The sequence below is a fragment of the Patiria miniata genome, unplaced genomic scaffold (assembly GCF_015706575.1).
Source record: "Patiria miniata isolate m_02_andy unplaced genomic scaffold, ASM1570657v1 HiC_scaffold_20, whole genome shotgun sequence".
Lineage (NCBI taxonomy): Eukaryota > Metazoa > Echinodermata > Asteroidea > Valvatida > Asterinidae > Patiria > Patiria miniata.
This window is the reverse complement of record NW_024037059.1, coordinates 30,678,239-30,701,394: the sequence shown is the minus strand read 5'-3', so window position 1 is coordinate 30,701,394 and position 23,156 is coordinate 30,678,239. Positions and strand designations below refer to the sequence as shown.

Here is a 23,156-nt window from a genome sequence, read left to right as displayed (position 1 = left end):
CACGTAAAAGAAACCAGAAACACTTATCGCTAAGAGAAGGGGTTTGCCCCGGTGTTTCTGGCAGTGGCTGCAATATGCGCCGCAGCACCTTGTTAATCCTTATAAAGGTGCTACATAATGGGTCTCATAGTTCTCATTAACTTGAGGGCCTCCATGGAAAGCAGTGCCTTGCACTGATCGGAGTTTACCCTCATTAAAGATGACGTAAAAAAAAAAAAAAATGTTTACTGTTTTTCCTGATTGCCCAGGATGTGGGCTTGTCCCTCAAGAACCTCCTAGCCAGTGTAGACGGCCTGTACAGCTCCTTACCTCCCCAGACCCATCGCAGCATCCAAATGGCTCACAAGGTGCTGAGCTCAGACATGGCCGAGTTGATCAACGCCATGAAGCTAGCCCAGCGTTACGCCACCACCACTCTAGATCAGGACTACAAGAAGGGGATGCTGTCTGCTGGCCACATCCTGGCAGTGGATGCTAAGAACTTACTGGATGCTGTGGACACGGCGCGGCTCAGAGCTCAAGAAGTATGATCTGGAGGGGGGGGGGAGAGAGGGGGGCATCTAGGCACATTTGTCAAACCTCCGCTTTGTCTTTTGGCTTTGGCTACATCCATGGATCTCATACTGAGCTTGGCTCCCCCACGTTAGAGGCCGGTGGTTACTGTGTACAAGTATCCCTTAACAGTTGCAAAGAATAAGTTGGAAGGGGACCCTTAGAAGGACTTTAAAGCGTCACCGATGGTGCCTGACGCTCACAGGTTTATGCACATTTAGAATGTTAGTTGTGCGTACTTCACGCCATACTCAAGTGAACCAGCAGCATGGTTTGTCCCTCCCAACAGGTCTCGTGAGTGGCGCTAAAGCGCCCTCTACATTCATGCATAGAGTCAATAACCATGGAATTTGAACCAGAAGCCGAAGAGCAAAAATCTCCTGAGCTTCTCGAAGGCCCCCTAAAAACACTGAATGCACATCGCAATACAAGTGTATAATAGTTATTCAGCTTTAACTGACATACGGATCCTTGTCATTTGATTGGTGGAACCCACATCACGTGACATTCATTATTGCTCCCACTCACGCCGGGGCTCAAAAAGTCCCATTCGCACATGGGGAATATTTCGAACCCTGGTGATTGTCCAGATTTTTGCAGAAAGCTGCAAAGCAGAAAATGTTGCTTGACAAATTGTCATGCAACACCTTACAATTAGCTGGGGAAAAAAAAGTCACAGGAAATATTTGTCTGTTGATACTATTTGGCTGGTACAAGTTCTTTGCTGAGCAACTGTGTGTCACTATAAATAGGGTGCTTAAAAAGGGAAAAGTGGCATTACATATTGTGTCTTTGTACAAAATCACCAAAGGGGTCTGAAAAGTACATGTATATAAATGTCTACATTTACAAAACCTGTACATGAATACTGCACAAAAGTATTACAATTTTACCTTTTACTTTGTTGGTACATGTAAGCAAATAGTGGAATAAAAAAAGTATTGTACAAGCGGCAAGAAAGTTTCTGTAATCTTGTTGCTTTTTTATGTATTGCTGCATAAGCTTGTAAATCTTGTCATTTGGTGATGAAATTAACGTTGTGTTTAGTTTTGGCAAAATTGGTGCTCCAAGAGATTTTGTTGTGAAGGGCACTCAATTCGGAGATGTATTAAATTATTACAGATTTTTTTGTAAAAATTAAGCAAAAGCGGTGTTCCTGTTATTATTTAGATATGTTTCAGACAAATGTGCCTATACACTTTTAATAAGAGAAAGAAATTGACACAGTAAGTAATCAGCAGTGTTGCTGAGCTGATCCTGATAGTAGAAGTGACCAGTTCAACTATAATCAACCAGTATAGGTTAGGGTGAAGAGTTTCTCACTGAAACGGTACTCAACGCTATTCCAACTGTTATTTCTATGGGTTATTTTCATTTGTGTGGTTAGGTGAGTTTCTGCATTTTGTGCATCACTGATTTGGTTAAAATGTAATATACAACATTTGCTTTTGCTGTTATATTCAGAAATGGATGGATTTGGGGGTTAGTATTTTGTAGCAAATTATTGTTACACTGACCTGTTTAAAGTTTTGTGTTCATGGATGCTGGAAAAGCCAAGAAAAAAATGTTGTTCTTGTAGTCTGGTTCCCTGACCCTGACAAAGTGGAGCAATTTATAAACCTCAGGGTATTTTCAGGTCAGGGAACCAGACTAGCAGGCTTGCATACGTTCACGGATGTGCAACCAATTTCAAACAAAATGTAACTGACTAAAGTTGGTAAGTATGGGGCAGTATTTTTTTCCCAAGATGGTTAACAGGCCATCGTTGGAAATGATACAAAATATAAAATTTTCTTGAAAATGACAGCATACCAGGTGCCATGATTTCACAGGATGCTTGAGACTATTATTCACTTAAAGTCAAGTAAGTTGTTATATAATAATTTGGCAATTTTGTTTCTTGATGCTTGCAAATGTTGTATATTACCTTTAATTCGTAGGTTATTCAATTAAACTGTCACTGGTTTAACTTAAAAGATATGGTGAGGAGTTTTTACATACAAACATCACAATCCTTTACCAACAGGCCATAACCCCATGATGAACATGCACACAAATTGAGTTTGAAATTGCCCTTGAAAGAATCTTTAGTTCAGAAAATATGGAAAAAAAATCTACTGTAAATAAAATTAAGACGGTTGTGTAAATATGTGTTGAATATTTTGCAAAGTGCCAATGTTACTGAATGTTATTTTGAAATTGTTAATGGAAATCATGATTCGGGGGAAATTTGGACTGAGCGATTGTACTCTTTTGGCCAAAATGATTAATTAAATGTTGATACATGTATCTACTTTGTTTACCACATGCCTTAGCATTCTGGATTTGTTATAAATCAGTAAAATTACTAAATCCCTGGAAAGTAAATGATCTTTACAATAATGAAACAAGTATATTTAATCCTCTGTTTATAGAAATCTAAGAAAATGAGATGAAAAGTTTTGTGGGTTTCGTTTCAGTTTTACATTGTAACTTATTGAACTTAGAAAAATATGATGCAATAGAGGGAGATTGTTGATATATTTCTTTTGTCTTTTGGAAAAGAGTTTTATTCTTTAAACCCCTAAATAGCACACATATTACATGTAGAAAACTTGTATTGCTAACATGTATTGTTTCTGCAACAGGTATTATTTTTATATATTGCGGAACTTAATAGTCTGTTACTATGGTAATAGTGTGGGTGGCACAAGTCCACAATATTACCAGTTATATGAAAAAATGTACTAGTCTTAATAGGGATACAATAAGTGTTAAAAGTAATATGTTTTTTGGTGGTTTTTTTTTCATTTCTTTTTTCAAGGGAATTGAGTTTGATTATAAATGTACAAGCCGTAACGATGAATGAAAACAAAACTTGCACTTGTGCATTCAATGAAATAATTGTACCATAAACTGCATAATACACTTTTTTATACCAGTTTTGCACTATCAAATTCACGACACAAGTAGGGTCCGTGTTTGTACAGTGCACATGCAAACATCCTTGTTTTTGTTTTTGTTAAAGCTGGTCTATAGAATTGGAATGCAGACTTAATTGGGCATCACAGTAAATTCACAGCAAAATTTGCTGGAGTTGAAATATGTTAAAACTGTTATTGTGAATTTTGGTTGTGGAAAAAAGTTGGCATGATATCACAAATTGCTTTTGTGTCAAGAATGGAGCAACCTTAAAACAAAGTGCATACATGAAAGTCATGAAATAATATAGATCCTTTGCATTGCCGCGATGTTGGAGGTACATTGCTTTTATTCCAAGGGATACACATGTGTATATAAACCTTGTTACTAAATATGAAAGTTAAAAATCACCTCCAAACTTAGTGCTCCGTGCAAAAGGTCCATTGACTTTAGGCATATGTGAAATTGCAACAGTACATTACAGTAATATTTTCCCTGTTTAATGATGGTGTGTATTGTACGTATACTTGTACCAGCAATTTCACTTATTTTGTTAAGTACAGTAACATGTATAATACACCGACTTTGGGGTCCAAGCTGGACATAAGTATTATTCTGTAATATCATCATCATGTGTGTGATCATGAGATGGGTTTCTAGTAAACTTTAAAACAAAAAAATGTAAAATGTTTTCTTGGCATTCTTTCAAATGGTATAGCCCAATTCAAAAACTAGTCAGAATACATTAGTCCCAGCAACACCTAACTTGAACAAAGACTTACCTTAGAAAACTGACCAGCCGTTTCTATCTTCATCTGTACCTCTAGGGGCGATCTTATTGCATTGACGGTCGTCCCTAGAGGTACGCGCGTTTCTATCATCATCTGTTCCTCAAGGGGCAATCCTATTGAATTTATGGTCGCTCCTAGCGGTAGGCGCGTTTAGGGCAATGTTGCATTGATGATCACCCCAAGAGGGTTGGCATTTCTATTGTCATCCGTACCTCTAGGGGTGATCATATTGCATATATGGTCCCCCCTAGAGGTACACGCGTTTCTATTGTCATTAGTACCTCTAGGGGCGATCTTATTGCATTTATGGTTGCCCCTAGAGGTACACGCGTTTCTATCGTCATCAGTACATCTAGGGGCGATCCTATTGCATTGATGGTCGGCCCTAGAGGTACGCGCATTTCTATCGTCATCTGCACCTCTAGGGGCGATCTTATTGCATTGATGGTTGCCCTTAGAGGTACATGTGTTTCTATCGTCACCTGTACCTCTGGGCGATCTTATTGAATTTATGGTCACCCCTAGAGGTAGGCGCGTTTCTATCTTCATCTGTACCTCTAGGGGCGATCCTATTGCATTGATGGTTGCCCCTAGAGGTACGCGTGTTTCTATCGTCATGTGTTCCTCAAGGGGCGATCCTATTGAATTTGTGGTCGCTCGTAGCGGTAGGTGCGTTTAGGGCAATCTTGCATTGATGATCGCCTTGAGAGTGTTGGTATTTCTATTGTCATCTGTACCTGTAGGGGTGATCATATTGCATATATATGGTCGCCCCTAGAGGTACGCACGAGTGTTTCTATCGTCATCAGTACCTCAAGGGGTGATCCACTGATCCTATTGCAATCTTGGTCGCCGCTTGAGGTATGCATTTTTGAAACGTCATCAGTACCTCTAGAGGCTATCATTTTGCAATTATGGTCGCCCCTAGAGGTATGCATGTTGGAATCGCCATCAGTATACCTCTAGGGCGACCGTACGTATTGCAATTTTGATCGCCCCTAGAGGTATGAGTATTGGAATTGCCATCAGTACCTCTAGAGGCGACCGTATTGCAATTATGGTCACCCCAAGATGCATTTTGGGATCCTCGTCAGTAGCTCTAGAGGCGACCATTTTGCTATTACGGTTGCCGCTATTGTTATTTGTGTTGGAATGGCTATCAATACCTCTAGGGGGACTGTTTCGCATTTATGGTTGCCCCAGAGGTATGGATGTTGGAATCGTCATCAGTTCCTCTAGAGGCGACCGTAATGCAATTACGGTCTCCCCCTAGATTAATGCATTTTTGGAATTATAACCAGTACCTCTAGAGGCAATCATCATTGCAATTATGGTTGCCACTAGCGGTATGAATTTTGGAATCGTCATCAGTACCTCTAGAGGCGACCATTGTGCAATTATGGTCGCCCTTAGAGGTATGCATGTTGGAATTGTCACCAGTACCTCTAGAGGTGATCGTCATTGCAATTATTGTCGCCCAAGATGCAGTTTGGGATCGTCATAAGTAGCTCTAAAGGCGACCAATTTGCAATTATGGTCACCCTTGGAGGTATGAAGTTTGAATCGCCATCAGCATACCTCTAGGGCGACCGTATTGCAATTTTGGACGCCCCTAGAGGTATGAATATTGGAATCGCCATCACTACCTCTAGAACAACCGTTTTGCAATTATTGTCGCCCAAGGTGCGTTTTGGGATCATCATTAGTAGCTCTGGAGGCGACCATTTTGCAATTATGGTCGCCCTTAGAGTATTCACGTTGGAATCACCAGAGTATTTATGTTGGAATCGCCATCAGTAAACATCTAGGGCGACCGTATTGCAATTTTGGTCACCCCTAGAGGTATGAATATTTGAATCGCCATCACTACCTCTAGAGGTGACCACACTTTGCAATTATGGTCGCCCTTAGAGTATTCATGCTGGAATCGCCATCAATACCTCTAGGGGCGACCATTTCGCAGTTATGGTCGCCCCTAGAGGTATGCATGTTGGAATCAGTACCTCTAGAGGCGACCGTTTTGCAATTATGGTTGCTGCTAGAGGTATTCATGTTGGAATTGCCATCAGTCCCTCTAGGGGTGACGGTATTGCAATTACGGTTGCCCCTGGAGGTTTTTTTGAATCGTCATCAATACCTCCAGAGATGTTCACTTTGCAATTATGGTCGCCCTAGAGGTATGCATGTTGGAATCAACACCAGTACCTCTAGGGGCGAACATTTTGCAATTATGGTCGCCCCTAGTGGTAGGCATGTTGGAATCATCATCAGTACCTTCAGTGGCGACCTAAATGCAATTATGGTCGCCCCTAGATTTATGCATTTTGGAATCCTCATCAGTACCTCTAGAGGTGATCGTATTGCAATCATCGCCACTAGAGGTAGGCATTTTGGAATCACCATCAGTACCTCTAGAGGTGATCGTATTGCGATTACGGTCACCCCTAGAGGTAGGCATTTTGCAATCGCCAGCAGTACCTCTATAGGGCATCGTTTTGCAATTATGGTCGCCCCTAGAGGTGCACATCTTGGTATCGTTTTCAGTGCCTCTAGATGCGATCATTTTACAATTATGGTTGCCCATAGAGGTTTGCATGTTGGAATCACCATCAGTACCTCTAGAGGCGACGACTTTATTACAATTATGGTCGCCCCTAGAGGTACGCACGTTTCTATCATCATTACCTCTAGAGGCGATCGTGTTGCAAGTATGGTCGCCTCTTGAGGTGCATTTCGGAATCGTCATTATACAGTACCTCTCGGGGCAACCTTATTGCAATTATGGTGTGCATGTTGGAATCGTCATCAGTACCTTTAGAGGCGATCATTTTGCATTTATGGTCGCCCCAGAGGTAGGCATGTTAGAACCGTCATAAGTATCTCTAGAGGCGATCACTTTGCAATAACTCAAGAGAAACCTCTTATAAGGAACTAAAACTTGGTGTATTGCTTGGTCTTGATGTCGTAAAGATAGATTTAATTTCAGAAGAACATTTCAAACAATAAATTTAATATTAATAAAGTGTAGTAAGAGCGAAAAAATGCAATCCAAATTAAAGTCAACTGTACTTGGAACAGAAACATCATACTTGTATATTGTTACAAGCAATTTTTGTTAAGAGGTATGGATGGTTAATTTCTTATATCTCGTCATATCAGGCAATCTGCATGGAGGGTTTTGTAATACGCATCAGTTGCTTCGACCTTGTAAAATCTAAAAGGTAGAGCCCAAACTATTTTTGAGAAAATGCTGTACACGTGACAAATTTTTTTTTTGGGGGGGGGGGCCAAAAACCCGTAACTTGACTCACATGGCCGGCCCTTTCCCACGCTGTACTGCCTGGCATACCGCCTGGCATACCCGCCTAGTTATTCGAGTCGATCGATTTAAGAAATCCGTCTTTGAAATCATACCCCATTGTTCATAATCATAAATATTGTACACTACACTCGTATCATTTTCTTGAAGGTATATCTTACTAAATCTACCAAGCTCTTTCACACAAGGCTTCCATTTTACGCATGCACATCTGTCTGGCTTTTTCTTGCACTTATAAAATACTTCTCAAAAGTTTCGAAATAAATTGCACATCAAATCTAAACACATGCAGACTGAAAGGTAGCATTGTAATGACGAAATTATTCTAGCTTTTTGAAAAACAACAACAGTAACAAACGATTTATTAAATGAATTTCCATAAGATGCTCCTCATGTAGGCCTATGCATTAACTTTTACAAAGTTGCTCCATCCGTGTGCAACATAATTCGACTTGTTTCTTCCATTGAATTTTCAATGCGTGTTGTATGTTAAAAGAAAATTCTGTTTGGACGTTTTCAGGGTGTTCACCCGCCCTGAATAACTTTTATAATGCTTTCCTTTTGCGCTCATAAAATATATGCGTGAATTATTGTAGAAACGTACGCATATTTGTAAAGTACTTAGCATAACAAAACGTGGGTGAAGTTTTTTTGCCGCTCGATGTCTCTAATCATAAAAGTGAATAACTTTTAGAACAAAGCAAGCTTTAAACAATTTTTTGCGGGTAAAACTCAAACATATTATAGGGGAGTCTCGGAGAGTAACTTTAAAAAGACTGAATCACACAGAAGGAGCAAAAATGGTTTTTATCAAACGCAAGTCTCGTCTGTTTCCGAGTCCGTTGTCTTGACGGTCTGGTACTGAGCTGGGATGGTCTCGTCTGGGTTCTGCTCTAACGGGATACTCGCTTGCTGGGCTTCGGCGACATTCTCCTCTGACTCGGTCATATGAGGAATCATTGGCACTGGCTGGGCGTCCTTCTCAGGTGGTACGCTTTTGGAATATACACCGGCGTTTGGTGTTATATCGTCGTCAAGATACGTAGCCGTATCGAGGCTTTCTTCGGTATTCACAACTCCTTTGTAATAACAAAAAACACAGAAAGAAGCAACATTAGCGGCTGATAAATCTTATCTCACCGAGGTCTTCCGTAGATACCACAGGCAGTCGGTTGACTCGGTTTACATAATGCGTTACTCTTTCTTCAAGCTGTCCCTCCGCACTTACCGTTTCGCGCCGGGTTTATTTTTGCCGAAACTTTCGAAAGGCAAAATTTCCCAGCCAACTTCTGATATACAATCAAACGGCACAAATACTGATTCGCAAGACTGATTTCAACAGTATTTGTACTATATTTCTTGCCGAAATCTCATACTTTTCAGTGGGTGTGCACTGGAGCGTACATAGGCGGTGCACAACGGCCCGCACAACGGTCATGATTGTGTACAAAAGGCACAAGGGATTCAGTAGCGTTTTTAGACTTCGCTAGGAGGCGAGTCAGGCAATTTTGATGTCTTAACCCGTCAGCCGTGCCTGTGTATAAAACAGCCAGTGCGTGTTATCACGGCCTCCGGCGTGAACTAGTTTTAACCCATTTCGGCTTTGTGTGGATACTCATTGATTCCGTAGATTTCAACCCTTCTGTGCGTAGAATACACGAGAAAGTGTATTCGTAATTTAAGAATTCACGAGGCGATAAGCGCCGAGTGAATTCGTAAATTAAGAATCCACACTTGCGAGTGTATTCTTCGACTTAAACCATTGCGTCAACAGAAGTATTGGAAAGAATGCTGCAACCTGACGCCACTTTTTTCTTTATCATCTAAATGAAGGCCATTTGTTGCAAAAATGATGATAAGACATGAAATCTGGGACTGATAAATGTTTCCGAAATTGTTTATACGAAATACTTGAAATGACTCTCCATAGACGTTCACAAGCGCGGAAGTGGCGTCAGCTATAGTTGCAACATTGTTTCCTGACGTGTTTAGCATGTGTATCGACACACAGGCTCCTTACGTCAAAATTGATAGTTCAGACGACGCTTTCTTTCTGACTATAAGTAGATTTTGCAGTGACGGCGGAAAATCTGACAGTGAAGATGCATTGGTAATTTTCGGAAAACAAATTTTCACGCAGACGGTCCTATTAATGCTCATTATGGGGTAAAATGACAGCGCCTGAACTGCTGCGACTCGCACGTCTGTAAGTGCTAAACCAGGTAAGAAAGTCTCATTTTCTTCCTAAGTAGGCCTACTAATCAAAATTACAAAAACCTAGGGTTAACCTCAATAAAAAGACTGTAGAGCTGCAAAATTCATTTTTGAAAATTTTACAATCATCATTCAAAAGTCTTTTTTTTTTTTAACGGAAAAAAGGGAGGTGTCCTTTATTTCGAAGTGGCAGATTTTTGTCGAATGTAGCAGAATTTTCAAAGACGTGGTAGATTTTTTTGTTATTTTCCTCTAGTCACCTTAGGACTGGGAACAAGTCTACTGCGTTGCAATGGCGGCACCTTTCGAGTCGCAGGAAACACACGATCGTGAAACAATCCGAAAGCTTTTCCTTTCCATTGTTCCTCAGATGCTCGAAATTGAAGACCAGTCGAGCAACACAAGTATAGATGCTAGTCTTGACGAGCAAAATGCGAGAAAACGACGCTATGAAAGGCAACAGTGCAGAAGACGTCTTTCATTATCGAGCAAAATGCGAACAATGTTCATCCCGTACACGCTGACGAATGGTAAGTCACTATATACGTGCATAGCCTGTGTGAAGTCATGATGCATTATGCATAGCTAGCCGTACATCATGTACGTGAAAAAAGGATCAGTACAGCCAGTAGCAGTAGTGAAGGAAAAAATTCCGTACTCGGACGTCACTTTTTTCAATTAATTTTCTAGCGCCAAAAGTTACATCTTTTATGGTTATTCCTCCACTTTCCCTCCTCTACTCTCACCCTCTCCTTTCCTTAATTTCTATTTATTAATCAGTCAGTTACTTCATCGGGATTCGAACCTCTGACACTTGCTTGACACACGAGACTCTTAACCGCTAGGCCGCGCACGATCGCTGTTGCAATAATCAATCTTTGGACGTATTTGAAGTATCCATTGAAATAAACTAAATATTCAAGAGAAAATAAATATTCATAATGACGTATTGCACTATCATTGGCAGGCTCATGCGACGTCATGGTTGTTGATGTCACGTGTATAACGTACCGCTGTCTTTCAGCCACTACAATCAGTTTTGACCAGCTGCTTCAAGTTAGTTTTGCACGACGTCTGCATCCAAAATGTGCTCTAAAAACACATTTTGAGTAATTTTTTTTCACCTTAACACAGCTTCCTGGATTTCTCTTGGTTCAAATGACAAGGTGAGGTGACAATTATTAATTAATATGTTTGGCAGCAGATAAATTGACGTCCGAGTATGGACATTTTCCCGTAGTGAAGTTTATATGACCCCTCTAATAATAATAAGATTCCATCATGTCTATCTTTCGTTTTAAAATGAAGTAGGAAAAGACGTCTGGAACCTCAAGCAATCATCCTTTTCCCTTTTTCAAGGTTCTCAATGGCATTTTGACAGAAAATACACCCCTTCTGCCCTTTTTTAGTTGATGTCACGCAAATCATAAGCCAGGTTAGCCACATAAACGTGGCCAATTTACTGGACTACCTCCGTAAATAAAGGCCACACTCGGAACAAAATGTAGAACTTTGTCAAGTTTTGATTTTATATTTAGACTTTGTTTGTAGTTTAGGAAGAATGTTGCAGCCTGATGCTGCTTTTTTTCTTCAGTGAAGGTCAGTTGTTGCAAAAATGATAAGACATGAATCTGGGACTGAGAACATTTTCAATTCAAAAATTTTCTTGACTCTCCATAGACTTTGTACACAACCGCTGAAGTGGCGTCAGGTTGCAACATTCTTTCCGTAGTTTCTTTACACTTTAGAAGCACACTCACCCTCTTGATAATTTTAGCCATAGAAAATTAGTCCTGCATTTTTCAGACGTCTATTTTTCGTGTAATTTCAAGACTCGTTTGCACACGTTTGCGTATCTAAATTCCAACACGAAATTACACGAAAAATAGATGTCTGAAAAATGCAGGACTACTTTTCTATCGCTATAAAGAGTGTGAGTATGCTTCTAAAGCGTAAATAAACTACAAATATAGTCAAAATGTGAAAATCAAATTTTGAAAAATTCTACATTTCTGGGTGCATGTTCCAAGTGTGGCCTTTATTTATGGAGGTAGTCCAGTAAATTGGCCACATTTATGGGGCTACCTTGTACCATAACAGCGGATCGAAAATGGCAGAGGCCTTGAAATTTGGCCTCATCATAGCCGCCAAAATCCTCATAATTTTTTTTCTTCATATTTTACATGTTTTAGTCAGTTTTGTTCTGTTTCAAGTCAATCCTTTGCTTCATGAATGATCCGCTATGTACACTGTAGTTTTGTCTCCAGCGTTAAATGTCAAATTCCCGATTAGCATTGGTGCTGGGGTTTCTCAAGCTAGCAAAAATGTTGCAAAGACATGAATCTGGGACTGAGAAACATTTCCAATGTTGTTGGGAAATACTTGGAAAATTTTCTTGACTCTCCGTAGACTTTGTACACAACCGCTGAAGTGGCGTCTGGATACTTCATTCTTTCCCCTGGAAATTCTAACGCTGTGTTGGTTATTTCTGGATATTTTCAAATTAATGTTCAGAGCAAAGTTGGGGACTTTTTGGCCAATATATCTTCTTGAAATTTACATGGAAAGTGGACAGCCAAGTATAGTCGACCTAGTGTTGGTTAAGCGTTCGCAAAGGTCGCAATTTTAAATTTGTGTGGGCAATTGATAAAAAAAAAAAAAAATTGATAAACAACTTGATTGGTGAATTTGTATTATATAATCTGCATTTAGCCAATTAGCCCATCTGTGGTTTTGACATTATACAGGAGGTTGCCAAAATGTTCACTAATTTGCATAAATTAAAATACAACATTGTTTCCACCCATGTGTAAATAAAAGCACCGTTGAAATGAAACTGCCGTTTGTAACCATCACTGCATTCCACCGGCATTTCCTTAACACCAAACGTTTTGTAAGATCATGTATTTTTCTTTGAACACAGGGATGTCATTAACTACTAATAATGAACCATCAGTTGAAAGACGTCTATGGACAAGGGAAAGAAGTAGTATGTGGTGGGATGTCGTCGTCAAGGAACACTGGACCGACCAAGACTGGATAGAAAACTTCAGGTACGTGAGTATTATCCTCAATAATGTACTTAAACCTGCAACGTTTAGAGACAATGCACCTAAGCACTGTACATACACATCGCATGGAGCTGGCTTGTTTCCGATATATTGATTTGGAAATATCAAAATATGAGCCCAGCGGTCATTCTTGACATTGCGTAAATGCAACTTGATAGTGTTCGGTGCCAGATTACTCCAGAACTGAGTCACTCAGGTTGAGTCCGAGTCATTCGTCATCGTGACTCGAGTCCGAGTCCGAGTCACAGCAAAAGGGACTCGAGTTATTTAAAATTAGCGAACTCATGCCCCAAAGCATTTTAAACAGTTTTGACTGCAATGTATGATTTTGGCCATTTTTGATGTGGTAGTCAAATCAGCCAATACTTTGAGACCGGATATTTACCATATATACTTCCCACAAATACATTACTCAAATTTGAATATATTTCCTTATATATCCTTTGGAACAGAATGACCAAATCAACCTTCATGTACATCTGTGAGAAGGTACGAGATAAGATCACATACCACAACACTAACATGCGTCGAGCGCTCCCCGTGGAGCAACGCATGGCCATCACGATATGGAGACTTGCCACCAATTGTGGATACCGTGTCATCGGTGATCTGTTTGGCGTTGGGGTTTCTACAGTTTGTACCATCATACAGCAAACCTGCAAGGCGTTCGCCTCCTCCATGCAACAAGAATTCATGGTTTTACCGGCCAAGGACAAACTTCAGGTAATGAAATGCAATCAAGTCTGCAAACCCTGTTGTGTACATTATATTGATATTTTGTCTTCATAAATACCTAAGACAGTTTACCCACTCCCATTGGTCGAGAGCCTGTCACATGGCCGGTCTTAAATGGATGATAAAGACATGGCTGGCTGGTCTTAAACACTTTTCCAGCGTCTCATGAAATTTGGACTCCTGTGAAATCTAGTGCCTTTTACCGTTTTATTGGTTGAAGTTATAATCCTCACGTAGGCATGGGCAATACTACCAGTGAGTCAGTATTTCATAGTCCTAAATTCACAACGCACTCGCCACAGCTGCATCTACGTGTCATCGCGCAGTACGTGCGACTCGTGCGCCAATCTCCAAAAAATGAGTTGTTTACGTTTTACTCGTGAGCTGGACACTCCATTATATACATGTAGCTAGAGAGGTGTTTCAAAAAACGGAAAGTAAAATTGTTCAACAAAATTGTTCCATACTAACTGACTATAAAAACTGCCAGCATGCCAGGGGATCACGCAAGTTTCACTTGCAGTATTTTTTTAATCTTACTTTATAATGAAAATTTGTCAGATTTTTCAATGGATTGACAGTTGGTGGTGCATGGTCGAGTTAAAATAATTTTTGAATCAATTTTTATTGAAATATATCCTTCTTTTATCATGATACGAGAGTCAGGGAATCAGGTTGGTGAAGTGGTCCTTTCCTCGCCTTTCACCTCTGTGGCCTTAATTTTGAATCCTGCCAAGGCCCACCTGTGGATTGAGTCTTTGGCCTCAGCCTCCGCGGGTTCCCCCAGAATATTTGTCTTGAGGTTTTCCTCCCATCTCTTTGACTGTACGTTTCTTCATTGTCTTCTCTCTACAAGTTTAGCTTGCAAGCTACAGTGGCATGGGTGCTTTTGTAATTATCTGGCAATTGGCCGGGATAGCCCACGAAAGTCTCTCCACTTATTTCCAGTGGGGTCCTTTGGTAGAAGATGTGGAAGGAAATTACAGTTTTAGTGGTGGGAGGAAAACCCCAGAATGATATTCTAGGGAAAACCCACGGAATCAGGTAGGGACTGAAAACCCAATGCACATATTGGCCCCGGCGGGATTCGAACCCAGGTCACGGCGATGGAAGGTGAGGAAAGTACCGCTATGCCAACCTGATCCCCCCGTTTTGAGGAAGAAAAAAAATTAAATAATAAAAATGATGATATGTCTGTTTGCAGGCCATTGTAGATGGGTTCATGAACGAGCATGGCTTCCCACAAGTCGCTGGGTGCATCGCCACTTGCCACATTCCAATCAAACGCCCAGATTCCAACAATTCTCAGGACTACATCAATGCTGAGGGTAACCCAACCATTATTCTTCAGGTAAGGTGGGTCTAAGGTTTCCCAAGTATTTGATGTTTCCTCTTTCACATGTTACCTCTTATCATACTTGAAGCTGTAATGAAGACAAATAAGCTGGAAAGGTGGTCTGTGGAGTGAAGGCCGACGTAAAAAAATCCTTTCCAATATGGATATTTACGAGGACTCTGGAAAGCTCAGCTCAGCATTAATAATGACTAACATATGTTAGTCCGGTGTCTCACCCAAACTCTCCATTCAACCCAAACTCCCCATTCAGCTGAGAACTGGTACCTGCCAGGTGGACAATCAAGGCCGTCACTGAAAATGTGTCCTTACTAACTGCCTGTACATGTACATGTATGTAAACTGCCAGGATGCCATGGGATCACGCAAGTTTTACTTGCAGTATTTTTTGTTTTCTTTTTAGGGAATAGTAGATCACAAGGGACAGTTCTCCGATGTCAGTGCAGGCTGGCAAGGCTCAACATCTGAAGAACAGATCCTACGACAATCTCCCTTGTATCAACCAATACGTGATGGGGCCCTATTCCCAGACAGTTCAATAGAAATTGAAGGAGAGAGTATCCCTGCTCTATTACTCGGAGGATCAGGATACCCGCTGCTGAGGAATGTCATGAAACCGTTTCCAGGGCAGGATGGCACTCTTAATGATTTTCAACAGCTTTTCAATGAAAAGGTAAAATTTATTGTGATTTAAAATCTTAGCTTTGTCCGTAATGGCTTTCTGGAGAATGGGTCATTGCAAAGTTGGAAAAATAAAATTGTGCATCACCTTGCATTTGGGTTCTTGTGTGTCAAATCATTAGACCATCCAAGATGATTTTCTTATAAAGGTATCGTCCATCATTTGTAACTTGTGCATTATGTTTGTTTGAAGCAGCAAAAGTGCTCAAAATCGAAAGAAGGGTGCTGAACAACTAATCTGATGAACTTTCGGCTCATTGAATGCTGTATATTCCGAGAAAACAATATTCTAGGATCTCGATTTCAAATCAAAAGTTGCTGAGAAATGTTTTGAATTGGGCCTGAAAAATTCAGCGTCCGAGACACATTCTCACTGAGTCGATTGTTGTCGCGCACTGAACCCACAAATTATAGCAACCGCGCGCACGTGTGCATTGTGTCAATGCTTGCGCGTGCTTCGCTGAATAAAAAAAACGAACTACTTATGGAAATTTCCAAAAGGCCTTCTTTCATTGATTTCTTCAAAATGACAGCATGCCACAAAGAATAATTTCACAGGGAGTTTAGTCCCATTACTATCTTTAAACCAAGTATGCTTTTCAACAATAATTATGTCAGTTCCTTTTTGGATTGCTGCAAATGATGGACTGTACCTTTAACTTTGCTGAAATTGTTTTTCGTTTTCGTTTGAAGCTACAAAAGTTTAGTTCAGTGGCTACTTTACGTTTTGAGAAAACAGAAACAGACGCACAAGTTTTTGGGTCCCGTAACTGGATTCCATTTTAAACACATGCCCGTGGGCACACACTCTTGTTTTACTATACTCCTGAGGACAATGCTTTGTGTTTCCCTTTGTCCCAATAACATAACACTCTCCCATAGACCAAGCACACGAACCTACTACAGAGGACCGTTTTGAACAAAAGACCTAACTCCCGACGACTGAAAGGATCTGTTGTTCTCCCTTTGTGTGTCTGTCCTCGGAGGTTATGTAGAACACATACACACTTTTGTAAAACCACCCACCGTCAATGGTTATTTCTTTTAACAATTTTATAGGGCATATGGTACCAGCCCTGTTTTATTCTTAGCAAGACACTGATATGACTCAATATTTCCTGTCTATATGTAAGTTGTTCATATTCTTGTATCTTTTGCAGCTGGGTGGTGTCCTTAAGGTAGCAGAGGCCGCATTCCAACGTCTCAAAGGACGATGGCAGATCCTACAGAAACGGAACGAGCACAAAATTGCATTTATTCCTGACATCATCACAACGTGCTGTATCCTGCACAACATATGTGAACGACACGGAGAACCGTTAAGTCAGGATATTGAGGAACCACAGCCGAGCCACCCACCTATTCATCCGACCCAAGATGATGATGCAAGTGCCGAACAGACCCGAGATGCTCTTGCTTCTTATTTCTTTAAGAGGCTTGCGAATGTACAATTTCTTTGAATGTCTGGTTGATGCACTGATCCAGAGTGTCGGTGAAGATGGATATTTATTATCTTGTGCAATGGTTGGGTTTATCTTGGTGCAAGAGATTCTTAGCAGAGTAGTTCACGATAGACGTACAGCCTATGTACTGCGTACCACACAGTTCCCATTCACGAACCTGACTCGGCCAACGAACCGCACGCAAAGAATGTCTTTGGAAAGTTCTCATTGCAATAGGGCGTGACTTAAATTATGGCGCATGCGCATCGGTGGAAATAAATAGCTGTTCCGAAAACTGTTAGTCGGGCAACATACCATACACATGGAATCGATGGCACTACATGTTGACCACCAGTTGATCGTACAGTTTGGTTGAATCTTGGCCATGCTCAATTGATGTAGAACACTGATTTTTCGCCTTCCAGGGCCCAGTTTTTTTGCTGCAAAGCCACGCGGTCAACATTTTTTGTTTATTCAACAACGCTTTCAGGCTGGATTGCAAACTGTATACGCTGATGGCTTAGAAAATTGCAGTAGGCCTACGTACAGAAACAAGACGTTGTTTACGTCACGCATGCATGCAAATGCACACTCAATTCTGCTTGGAATTTCTGGTTGCAGGATTCTGTTATGAGTAGAAACCTAATGTAATTTGTCTCAAAAATTCATCAATATCATAAAGTTGGTACATTGTGAATGCAACAACTAATCAAGAAAACATCAACTTTTCATACCAAGTTAAAAAATATTGCCAACTGAGGAATTTGTAAACTTAACTTTTTTGTTATTTTTATGTTGGAAATACATGTACTTGCCCTTTTTTACTAACATGTTATAGAGATATAAACTTTATACTGACGCAGATGTCTTCTGGCAATAATAAATAACCTCTGTTATGGATGTATGTAAATATTTGTGTGCATGCTAAGTTTGCCCGTGAGTGTGAGCGGAACACAGAATAGTAATACTGAGTGGCACAGGGATACAAACACACTACATTTTTCTTGTTCCACAAATAAATCAAACCATGGAATTACCTTTATCTGGAGATCCAGCTTCAGCTGCTAGCTGCCGAAACGCAGCATCGTCACTCAAACTATCGGCAGAAGCAACCTTGTCGCCTAGAGCTGGTACCATAAGACCCTTCCAGGAATCAACCTGTGAGATTTCCTACAAACAAAATGTGAGAATTTCACCTTGTTGATCATTTGTATGTTGCTTTTACATTTTGTAATTTTATTCAGGCATCAGCTAATTTCCTCGTTTTTCACTTCACACCCATGCCATTAAAAGTTTAAAAACACTGTACAAAGTCTTGTTAAGAGTGGAGTTTCCTCGTTTGTTTCTTCCGAGTTGCATGCCTGTTTATTGGATTTCTGGGAATTCTTATAGACTGATGCGACGACAGCAATTTTCTGCGGTGGCACCAGGCTCGCGCTTGTTGCGCTCAGTTATACGCACGTGCTCCCTCGACTAATACATGTAGGGCTGCCAAAATGCGCGTTGTCTTTTACCAGTTCACGTCGAATTACGTGTACACGCAAAGGTTTTGCAGTAATCGGAACAGATGATGGATAAACACGCAAGAAGCGAGGCCAGAAATACCTATCTGCGACCCGCTCGTAGCAAGCGAGGCCGGAAAAATCAGGGTGTGCTACCTGCAGATGACGGCCTGAACCCGTCTGGCATCGAGGTTCGTAAAAAACAATCCCGTGCCTGGGTCCTGTCAATGTTAAAATAATCCCAGCGAGAAGTGGCATGCACAAGGACGTGGCACCACCGCAAAAAAAATGGCTTCTAATTTTGTTCGGCAAATTACATTATAGGAATGAGACTTGATAGCCTTTGCACAATACCGTCTTTTTCCCTTTTTTCTGTCGTTAAAGAATTTAGGTTAAGGTTTTAAATTCCCATCAAAACCTTTTGACTGTTTGGTAACAAATTCGTAAACTGAACTGCAATGTGGTTGCAAGAGTTCATTGACAAATATGAAAGTAGTGGGGTTCAACCTTTAAAAATACATTGTCCTCTTAACCAACCAAATACTTGTATGTACTAAATTGCAAAAATAGAATTGTTTGCATATTTATTTTTTATTTCCTCATAAAATAAATAATTCAACACTTCTCTTTCCAAGGGCCATTGGCATTATTTAAAACAAAATTACCTCTGGAACTGAAGAATGGATCGGTGGAGGGCTTTCGGTTGGTTCGACAGGAGGGGAGGCAAGACACTGGGCTTCTGCGGGAACTTCACGTATCGGATGCACAATATGGACCTCTGAAAACGGTAAATACAAACTTTCATGATTTAAATTTAAAAAAAACCATTAAATGTAAAGTTGCGAGAGGCAAATTTCCCTGGAAATTTCGAGGTAACCAAATACAAATAAAATCCCCCGGAAAAATGCAGAACATTTTTTCGTCAGTTTACGGTTATTCATCAGAAACTTGCACAAAATTTAAAATTTGCCTGTTGTTTTCTTCTTGGAGATTGCCTGGACAAGTGTCTGTAGATTCCCTCATGAAGCTCTGCCCAAAGTTACCAGAAATCCCCCCAAATGTCAAATAAATGTGGTTATAATAATGGAAATTATTATAACCACAAGAAAAAGAATCTTGATGAGAATCTTGATCAGTGGCTTATAGGGTTAAACTTCCACGTGCACAGTAATCATATAAACAAGGAAAAACTGACTGTGTATTCAAATCATAAGTTTGAAAAAAAGAAATTGACTGGAGCGGGGTTTGAACTTGCTACATGTACCTCTGGATTGCTGTTCCAGTGCTCTACCAACTGAGCTATCCAGCCCTATTTTGGCAGTTCCCTATTTAGTCAATGTCTTTGTTCAAGGGGTGCTAGTCAGAAGCCATAAACCTGTAACTGCCGTGTAACAAGGGTTAACACCCAAAGTCTCGTTGCACGACATAGAGCTCGTTTGCTAAGTTGGTGGAGTACCATTACGGTGTTCCGGAGATCCCGGCTTCAAATCCAGCTTCTCTCAACTTCTTTGTTCAACCTTAAAATTTAAAGGGAATTGTCAGCAACATACCATCATGTGGTCTGACGAGGCGTTCTTTCTCCTCATGGTATGTTTCATCGCCGTCCTTCCGTCTGGCTTTCAGGATACAACAGCAGCATATGAAGAACACCAACAGCACGGCAACACCAGCACCAGACACTGAAGCAAATTGGAAATTAAAGGCTTAAACTTCTGATGACATCAACATATAATGAAATACACAATGATGTGAGGAAAGATATTATTAGTTACCTCACAAGTGCGAGTGGAACACGAAATAGATTGCTTTAAGGAACATACCCCATTACCCTGGAGAGGGTTACCTCAAAAGGTTTCAATAATACAATTAAGTTTAAATCATGACATAGGAGTTAGCTAAGAGCATATTCATTTTAAACTAATAGGATAAATTTCTTTTAACTTAGCAGACAGAATAATGTACTGGGCTAAACAATGCATAATATTTTTTTCCTTAGATGACACGAGAAAGATAAAGTTGTCTTTTTCAGATAAAGTACTGAACTCTGCATTACTTTTACATACAGTATCATACATGTTTTTTCTCTCGAAGAATTGTACATTGGACAGGAACATAAAAAAATGCATCTCCGTTTCCACATCTTCAGACAGTGTGGACAAATACGTTGGTTAAATTCTAAAGCGATGTACCTTCCAGTTTCTACAAGCAGTTTATGAGCTGAGCATCTAAATATAGCCAAATAATGTCTGAATTGAGGTTCATTTTAAAAACATAAATTATATAGTTTGTATCCCATACGTCACAAGGCATATGGGACACAGACGCACTTCATTTTTCAATAAAGATGGAATGATGCACGGTAAAGATAGAATGCGCAAGCTTTGGAACATTTTAGTGGTTACCCTGTTACATGAGCCTGCAGCAGTAATAAATATATACATTTGTAAATACACTCTGGGACTATATAGCAAAAGATCTCAAATATTAAATAAATATAAATTTGAAGAAGGAAAAAAAAAGAGAACTAGATGTATGTTTGTGGACAAACATATGGCTGTTTGGCAATTTGTTATTGTATTATTATAGACTGATATAAAAATAGGCAATCGGGCAATCCGATTGATTTTAGGCAATCGGGCAATCCGATTGATTTTAGGCAATCGGGCAATCCGATTGATTTTAGGCAATCGGATTGATTTTAGTGCCCAAAGTGCCGGGAACAAAAACGACGTGTACAAATGCTATGGGCAAAATGACTGAAAAAGCAAATGGAAAAAAACCCTCTTAACGAAAACAAAGGGTGTTGCTACCGGTCCTAATACAAAGTTAATACCAAGCTCATACTACCAACAATATTTACCTGCGGCAATGAGCACCCAGTTGATCTCAGATTTAGGCATAAGGTCTGGAGGTAGCTCCACTTTGACACCTTCAACTGGTTCAGGATCCCAAGGGCCCATCGTGGGTATCTGTGGGGTCACAATAATCAGACACACCCATTTCAGTCTATAGTCTTGATCCAAGACTGAAATTTTTTTTGAATTCCCTCACGCAGCCCGCTCATGATGACAAGTGCCGTAAATTGGGAGTAGAGGTTGCTATCAAGTAGATGAATCAAATCCAATCAATCATGGGAACTTCGGCAATGCTGCCCAGGAAGTTCTCAACATACAGGGTGGTGCCAAAAGACGGAAACCCACTTTTGACAGGAATTTTAACCTGCTTACTTAACTTATTTTTTTATAATGTGGTGAAGTATAGCTCGTCAACCATACGTGGAGAAAAAATCTTTCAAAAAAATCGCAAAAATAGTGTTATTATGCTAATTTGAATACAAGTCACCAAAATCACTGCTGTCCACGTGTAAGTCTGGTGTAGTGTTTTTTTCCTTCAAATCAAGCTCCTGAGCTCAGTCAAGCGGGTGGAACAAAGCCCTCCGTGGACAAACAGGTTTGGCACGTGAAATTTAAACTACCATATCTCAGAGACAAAATATGCATTTGCAATCACTTTTTCGTCACTTATGTTTAAAGATCACTATTTTAATAACATTAAATTTGATTTTTGAAATATGCTCAACAAGTAGGTGAAATTTGCTGTCAAAAGTGGGTTTCTCTCTTTTTGCACCACCCTGTAGCTCATGCACTGTATGAGCTAATGTATGTGCATGAGGTATGCTCTGAATTTCCTGGATAGCATTGCCAATATTCCCAAGATTTGATATGATTGCTAGCGGCCTCTATGCTGCAACTGCATACAGTTCACACATTATACATCACCAGTTGAAATTGTACCCCCTGACTCTAGATAATAACACAGCCAATAAAACAAATATTCCAGTTTACCACTGTGAGTTCTTTGGGTGGTAGTGCGGTGGTCATGGTAGTGTTGTCTTCCTTGGACTCAAACATTGCACACTGTTGACGATGTACAGTGCGGCTATCATCCGTGTCTGGATTACTAGTGAACAGCGTCGCAAACGGCTGCAGGCCGTTGTACAACAAACCTGAAATGACAGCAATGGAAACAATGGGTTCAGATGCAAAACTTATTGTCTTTTGATTTTACATTGTTCAAAGAAACTCATTTGATTTGTCAGCACCAAGGATTTTTTTTTGTAAATGGGTTGATATACAGAAATATCGCTGATATAATTGACAAAATTGGCCAATCTAACAAAGATAAAAAACTTGTTGCAAGTTAAGTTGTACTGAATGTATTTTAATAATAAAATGTGATCGTTATGTTCATGACACATCCATTCCATAAAAGTAAAACAAAAATCGGATATCTAATAAGTGAAATATCCTAAAAATGTTAATACATCTGGATATCTGGATTCTGTGTACAAGTAACACCCCCATTGGTTCAAAAGAGAAGTCGGGAAGACTACTGGGAGAAACCTTTGAATGTGTTGCCTGATGCTCATGTGAAGATGCTACGGCGTTCTGAATATATTCAGTATAAAATTAGTTAAAAGGTCTGTGCAATGAATTTTTCTTAGTAACACATTCTGTGCAACTTCCTCCTCTTACATGTTTGAAAACTATTAGACATCCCTTTTTGGGTAATTTCATTGAAAAGTGCACTTCTT

General features: G+C 40.1%; 3 protein-coding genes and 1 long non-coding RNA gene across 8 annotated transcripts in view; 3 read left to right on the top strand and 1 right to left on the bottom strand.

Moving 5' to 3' along the window:
• Positions 1–1,001, top strand: part of LOC119728605 (focal adhesion kinase 1-like) — an 80,463-nt gene extending 79,462 nt beyond the window's left edge. For all 5 annotated transcript variants that reach the window (XM_038200901.1, XM_038200902.1, XM_038200903.1 and 2 more), the window contains one exon: positions 249–1,001. In XM_038200901.1, coding sequence (XP_038056829.1) covers positions 249–530 — 282 coding nt within the window. In that variant the 3' untranslated portion in view covers positions 531–1,001. The remainder of the gene's footprint in view (positions 1–248) is intronic.
• Positions 1,002–7,525: 6,524 nt separating this feature from the next.
• The window catches only part of LOC119728602 (neurexin-4-like), a 56,779-nt gene continuing 41,148 nt past the window's right edge, over positions 7,526–23,156 (bottom strand). Inside the window, exons 29-34 of the mRNA XM_038200900.1 lie at positions 22,408–22,568; positions 21,423–21,531; positions 20,113–20,241; positions 19,228–19,340; positions 18,098–18,230; positions 7,526–8,642 (exon numbers count right to left, since the gene is read on the bottom strand). Of these exons, the coding sequence (XP_038056828.1) occupies positions 8,374–8,642; positions 18,098–18,230; positions 19,228–19,340; positions 20,113–20,241; positions 21,423–21,531; positions 22,408–22,568 (914 nt within the window). The 3' untranslated portion in view covers positions 7,526–8,373. The remainder of the gene's footprint in view (positions 8,643–18,097; positions 18,231–19,227; positions 19,341–20,112; positions 20,242–21,422; positions 21,532–22,407; positions 22,569–23,156) is intronic.
• LOC119728601 (protein ANTAGONIST OF LIKE HETEROCHROMATIN PROTEIN 1-like) lies at positions 9,958–17,501 on the top strand. The gene is made up of 6 exons (XM_038200899.1): positions 9,958–10,307; positions 12,701–12,830; positions 13,301–13,571; positions 14,788–14,934; positions 15,341–15,610; positions 16,779–17,501. The coding sequence occupies exons 1-6, from the start codon at positions 10,070–10,072 to the stop codon at positions 17,076–17,078; spliced, it is 1,356 nt and encodes a 451-aa protein (XP_038056827.1). The 5' UTR covers positions 9,958–10,069; the 3' UTR covers positions 17,079–17,501.
• Positions 18,144–20,280, top strand: LOC119728604. Its single transcript, XR_005271083.1, has 3 exons — positions 18,144–18,243; positions 19,198–19,349; positions 20,186–20,280. It is a non-coding gene; the product is annotated as an uncharacterized LOC119728604 (long non-coding RNA).

Excerpts from the sequence above, each read along its gene's own strand:
- LOC119728601 (XM_038200899.1), top strand. The coding sequence starts at position 10,070 with ATGGCGGCACCTTTCGAGTCGCAGGAAACACACGATCGTGAAACAATC. Across the intron at positions 10,308-12,700 it reads CCCGTACACGCTGACGAATG|GGATGTCATTAACTACTAAT; the intron begins GTAAGTCACTAT and ends CTTTGAACACAG. Across the intron at positions 13,572-14,787 it reads CGGCCAAGGACAAACTTCAG|GCCATTGTAGATGGGTTCAT; the intron begins GTAATGAAATGC and ends GTCTGTTTGCAG.